The sequence below is a fragment of the Juglans microcarpa x Juglans regia genome, chromosome 6D, assembly GCF_004785595.1.
Source record: "Juglans microcarpa x Juglans regia isolate MS1-56 chromosome 6D, Jm3101_v1.0, whole genome shotgun sequence".
NCBI classification, from domain to species: domain Eukaryota; kingdom Viridiplantae; phylum Streptophyta; class Magnoliopsida; order Fagales; family Juglandaceae; genus Juglans; species Juglans microcarpa x Juglans regia.
In genome coordinates this window covers 13,046,678-13,053,148 of record NC_054604.1, presented here as the reverse complement: position 1 = coordinate 13,053,148, position 6,471 = coordinate 13,046,678, and the positions used below count along the sequence as shown (strand labels likewise).

Genomic DNA, 6,471 nt, shown 5'->3' with positions numbered 1-6,471 from the left:
AAGAGATTGAACTAAAAAGCAAGAGTGAAAGTGAGATTGAGCTAAAAAGCAAGAGTGAATGTGAGATTGGAAAAAAAAGAAATAGTGAGGCCGAAAGGGAGAAAGAGAGAAAAATGAGAGACAAAAAAGAGAGAATGAGTTGAAAAACAATTGTGAGGTTGAGAGTTCAAAAAAAAGATAAAGAAAAAAAGAGTGACAGAAAAAAGAGAGTGAAATGAAAAAAGAGAGTGAAAGGAAAAAAGAGAGTGAAAAAGAAAAAGAGAGGAAAGAAAAGAGAAAGTGAAGAAAATGAGAGAAAAATAAAGAGAAAAGTGAGTTTTTATGCTAAGACGAGTCTTAATACTAAGGAATTTGATGTGCCTAGTGTTGTTATCTATTTGTTGCAGGGATATGAGGTTGTGTATCCTGACGGTGTGTTTAGTGGATTGCCACCTATTAGGGAGATAGAGCACTACCTTAATTTGCTAGGTGCGACAATTTCTACCCGACCTTTCTTTAAAGAACATGAGTCCTTGACACACTTGAAGGGATAAGATAAGTTGTTGACTAGAATGCATACTAAATGGGAAGAATGTATTGAGACTTTTCTGCATGTAATCAAATACACACAAGGTAAGAAATATTTTGTGGTTGATGTTTTAGCAAGAAGGTATGTCCTTGTATTCATTTTAGATGCAAAATTACTGAGATTTGAATATGATAAGAAATTGTATTCTAATGATGATGACTTTGCTAGTGTGTATGGAGTTGTGAGAATGCATCGTTTGGTAAGTGCTATAGACTAGATTGGTATTTGTTTATAGAGAATAAACTTTGTGAGCCTACTAGTCTTATGCATGAGATGCTAGTGCATGGATGTGGTTTGTTGGGTCATTTTGGTGTAAAGAAGATTTTAGACGTGTTGCATGAACGTTTGTGGGAGTATCATTTGCCATTCATTGACTTGTTGCATGAACGTTTACGAGAGTATCATTTGCCTTTCATTGAGTTTGCATATAATTGGAGTGGTCATTTTGGTGTAAAGAAGATTTTAGACGTGTTGCATGAACGTTTGTGGGAGTATCATTTGCCATTCATTGACTTGTTGCATGAACGTTTGTGAAAGTATCATTTGCCTTTCACTGAGTTTGCATATAATCGGTGTGGTCATTTTAGTGCAAAGAAGATTTTAGACGTGTTGCATGATCGTTTGTGGAAGTATCATTTTCCATTCATTGACTTTACATATAATTGGAGTGTTCATGCTACTACTAAAGTTTCACCTTTTAAAATTATTTATAGACTTAATCAATTTACTCTTTTAGATTTGACGCCTTTACTTGTTGATGACAGGAGTAGTTTGGATGGACAAAAGAAGGCGGAGTTTGTGAAGTCACTTCATGAGAGGGTATGACTTCAAATTGCCCAAAAGAATGAGAGGTTTGCTTCCCAAGCCAATAAAGGGCGAAGGCGTGTCATCTTTGAACCAGGAAATTGGGTTTGGGTTTGGGTTCACATACGCAAAAAAAGATTTCCAACCCATAGACAGACTAATTTGCATCCTCGAGAAGATGGACCGTTCTAAATTCATGAGAAAATTAATGACAATGCATATAAAGTGGATCTTCCAGGTGAGTACAATGTGTCTGCTACTTTCAATGTTTTTGACCTTTTTCCTTCTAATGTAGGTGAAGATTCGAGGTCGAATGCTTTTGAGGAGAGGGGGAACGATGGGCACCAACATGGACCTAGTCTTAAATATCCTTTACAAGTTCCAGATGGGCCAATTACAAGGTCAAGAGCTAAGAAGATGAAGGAGACAATGCAAGGATTGGTGCAATCCACTTGTGACGAGTCTAGCAAGAGCCCAACATTCAAGATGGGTTTGAGGGATGAAGACTCAGTTTTGATTCATTTGATACAAGCTATGGAAGAGGGCAACAATATGACTTGAAGGCTTTCAGCACTTGAAGGCTTTCAGCACTTGAAGACTTTCAACTTGTTTAATTCATTTAAAAAACTTATTTTATTAGTTTAGAATAATTAAGTCTAAAGTAGTTCTATATACAGTCCTCTTAAGAGGACTGTATTGTAGTCCTAGTTCATGAAATGACTATTTTATCCTCATTTTAAAGTATGAATTGACAAAATTACCCTTCATTCTCTACAACCTAAATCTGAAGCAAATTTTCTCCAAATTCAAATAAGCCAGGCATACGTTTCCCTCTGCGTTGTGCGTGCCCCTCAACCCGAACGACTCTCTCCTCCACCATCGACGACCACCCTCAACCCACCATCGACGGAATGACCTTCTCCACCATCGACTGCTGACGACCTCCTTGGTAGAGAACCTTGATTTGCACTTGTTTATTTACATACATCATAGGTTGTTTTAACTGAAGCACCTTGTTGGGGTTATGCATAAAAGCTTTTGCGGAATAGGAATAGCGAATGCAGAAGAGAAAGGTTCATTTACCTTCTGGGATGAATTCTATCTTGCAGGGATGTTTTCTAACTTTAGGAGCACACATTGGACTCCAATTCCTTGCCGGGACATACACTATTATCTGAAACTTAGCTAGTTTGCACTCTGGATTATCCACACACTGATTTCATGTTTTAGCTAGTCCTGCTTAGGGGTGCTAAACGGTCCGATCGGACCGACAGGACAGACCATTTCGGTTCGAACCGAGACTTAGACTGGTCCGGTCCAGTCAGCATTTTAGAGGACCGAAAAGTTTCGGTTCGGTCCACGGTCAAGGGTTTTTCCTGACTGAACCGGACCGAATGAAAAAAAAAAGTTATATATATTTTATATATAATTGTATAATTAACAATATAAAATTTTAAATATATTATTAATACTTGTTAATATTCTATAAATTAACAATATTTTATATATATCTTCATCTAACTTATCACTATTAACAATATAAAATTTTAAATATGTTATTAACACTTGTTAATATTCTATGAATTAACTAATATATAATATCAATTAGTTAATTATATAGTAATTATATAAATTAATAATATAATTTTCATCTAATTTATTATCATTGACCATATAAAATATTTTTTTATTGAGTTTGTTACATAATTCACATTAATAAGTCACTTAATTTAATTTAGTATTTTAAATAAATTTTTTTATTAATTATTTAAAAAAATAAAAAAATTAGGCCGGTTCGGTCCCTTTGGGTGTTCGGTTCGGTCCAGTCTGGAAAAATGATGGACCGAAAATATTCGGTCCATCGCCGGACCGGACCATTTGCAGCCCTAGTCCTGCTGCACAAATATGTGTAACATGTGTTGGCTGAGTCTGGAGAAAGCACAGTCCATGTGTTGGCTGAGTCTGGGGAAAGCACAGTCCTCTGAGCTGTGCACTCTTTCCCTCAATTATTTCAGTTTGCAAACTCCGACTATGACCCATGGGTGTATTATCATATTATTACATAGGATCTGGTTTTTGAGTTTTTGCTGCATAAAGCATGAAACAATGAACTCACATTAATGTGTTTATGAGTGGTATTCACGCTACTTGTTGGATAAATACTATTACCTGCATGCAACTTACACTTCTTTAATGTGTTTGTGAGTCCCAACAGATCTGTATCCAACAAAAAAAATAGAAGGGGCATTTTTTTTCATATGGGATTAGTGTATACATGATTCCATAATAGGCAAAAACAACATTAAACAAGAATGAGTCAAAGATTTAACTAGATTATTTCTAGTTATAAAAAAAAAAAAAAAACAGTATACATGATTTTACCTATTTCATTTGCTTCTACTAACATATATTGCCTATGTTAGAAACATAATCATACTTCTGAAGTTTGTTTCTAGCATTTATTAACTTTTACTTCAATTGTTTTCTATTCTTGGCTGTCAGGTTTGCTAATTTGTTGTGCTTTAAATATATATATATATATATATATTTTTACTTTCATGTTGTGCTTTAAATAAATGAAGATTGTTCTTGATGGAGAAAGGGGAAGAATGCACATCTACTAGGCGACCACTATTTTTTTCAGAAAGCAGTAATTATATGGATTATCCCAAATGTGAGAGATGGTGAGGTAGTGATTGATAATCATGTTGTAGTGTTGGGGAATGATGATGATGATGATGTGGTTTTAGAGCCAACGTCGGGAACTGATGATGATGGGGTTTCAGAGCCAACACTGGGGATGTTTTTTAAAACTGAGAAAGAACTCATTTACTACTACAAGCAATATGGGAGACAGTCTGGATTCGGCATAATGACCTAAAGTAAAATGGAAGATGATGAGAGTGTTAGATATGTAACACTTGGGTGTGCTCGTGGTGGTAAGGCAAGGAAATGTATTACCAACATTTCTAAACCACGCCCGACAACGAATACTGATTGTAAGGCGAGAATTAATGCAGTTTTGGCTGATGGTGTCTTATGTATAACTACTGTCTACAATGCATATAACCATGGGTTAAGTCCACAAAAGACAAGATTTTTTAGATGTAATCGCGCAATTGATGATTCCATGAAGAGGTAGTTAGATATTAATGACAAGGCAGGCATAGGTATGGCTAAAAGTTTTAACGCATTGGTTGTCGAGGTTGGTGGTTTTGAGAAACTTCCATTTATTGAAAAAGATGCAAATAATTATATAGACAAGGCTTGACACCTTAGACTTGGAAAATGAGGTGCTGATGCACTTCGTGGTTATTTTGAGAGGATGCAGTATAAGAATGATGGGTTTTACTCATCGATGGATTTGGATGATGAAGGTCGATTAAAAAATGTCTTTTGGGCCAATGCACACAGCAGAGCAACATATGATTATTTTGGGGATGTTGTGATATTTGATACAACATACCTAACAAATAGATATGGCATGCCATTTGCTCCGTTTGTTGGTGTTAACCACCATGGACAGTCAATACTTTTGGGAGCAGGTTTGATATCGAGTGAAAATACTGAAACATTTGTTTGGTTATTTGACACTTGGTTGAAATGTATGATGTGAGGGCGCTAAAAGCTATCATCACTGATCAAGACAGGGCCATGAAAAATGCTATTGCAACAGTCTTTCCAAATACTCGGCATAGATACTGTTTGTGGCACATAATGAGAAAACTACCAGAGAAGTTGAGCTCACATGCTGAATTTAAGTGTGGGTTGAAAAGTGTATTGCAGAGATGTGTTTATGATTCTCAGACTTCTGACGAGTTTGTCTTGGGAGATGTTTATTGACACTTACAATTTGAAGGAAAATGCATGGTTTCAAAGTCTCTATAGTGAGCGAATGTATTGGGTTCCCGTATACCTGAAAAATACATTTTGTGCTGGGATGAGCACAACTCAGAGGAGTGAGAGCATGAATGCCTTTTTTGATGGATATGTACATTCAGGGACTACGTTGAAAGAATTCATTGATCAATTCAACAATGCACTGAGGAAGAAAGTAGAGAATGACATGGCAGCGGATTTCCACTCATTCAATTGCACAGTCCCTTGTATATCTCATTTACCCGTGGAGAAAAAATTTCAAGCTGCGTACACGAATTCTAAATTTAAGGAAATGCAATCAGAAGTAATGGGGATTATCTACTCTCATTGTGTTGCCATAAAAACAGAAGGGGCAATTACCACGTATCAAGTTAATGACCAAATGGTAGTTGAAGATGGCATCAAGAAGTCAACTTTGCAGGCGTACTTCAATGAAGATGAGTGTGAGACAAAGTGCATGTGTGGACTATTTGAGATGAGAGGGATTATATGTAGGCACATTATTTCAATCTTTGCTGCAAGGGATGTCCAAGTGTTGTCGGAAAAGTACATTATGGAGAGGTGGAGGAAGGACATTAAACGTAGATATGGTCTCATTCGAAGTAGTTACGACGACTTGAGTGGTAAACCAGCTGCTAGTCGATACTCTGGTTTGATAAAATTATGTTACCAAGTAGCTACAAATGCATGTGAAAACGAAGATAATTCTCTGCACATGACACAGAAGCTGAAGGCAATGAATGAAATTTACACTAAATCGAAGCCCCTGGCTACAGTTGCAAGCACTCATGCTTCCATTGATGCCGAAACTGGAAGTTTGAAGAAAGTGTTGAGCCCTCGTGTTGTCAGAGGCAAAGGTAGGCCCCCATCAAAGAGGAGACAACCTACAATAGAGAAGTTACAAACCAAAAATAAAAAGGCTAGTGGCAAGCGATAAAGAAAGAATGTATGGAAGATTTAAATAATGTGATTTTGATATAGTTTTAACAAATTTATGAATAAGTTATGTCATTTGTTTATGTATTCAAATGTAGCCCCCATCACGGATAGAAAATGTATTAAACCCCACAGAATCAGTAATATTGCATGACACACCAGAAGCTGTTGTTTCGTAGCTGCTTGGCACACAACAAAGCGTTATTTCTCAGGTAAATGTTAAATAATATTCCTTTTTGTCTATATTTTGAACAAATAATGTTGAGTTTTGCATGATGTTTTAC

The 6,471-nt window shown here is 36.2% G+C and overlaps 1 protein-coding gene across 1 annotated transcript; it reads left to right on the top strand.

Moving 5' to 3' along the window:
- Nucleotides 1-5,267: 5,267 nt before the first annotated feature.
- Nucleotides 5,268-6,188, top strand: LOC121235393 (protein FAR-RED IMPAIRED RESPONSE 1-like). Its single transcript, XM_041131741.1, has one exon. It carries the CDS (start codon nt 5,268-5,270, stop codon nt 6,186-6,188), a length of 921 nt encoding a protein of 306 aa, XP_040987675.1.
- Nucleotides 6,189-6,471: the final 283 nt, after the last annotated feature.

Coding starts and splice junctions, on each gene's coding strand:
- LOC121235393 (XM_041131741.1), top strand. CDS start 5,268: ATGTATTGGGTTCCCGTATACCTGAAAAATACATTTTGTGCTGGGATG.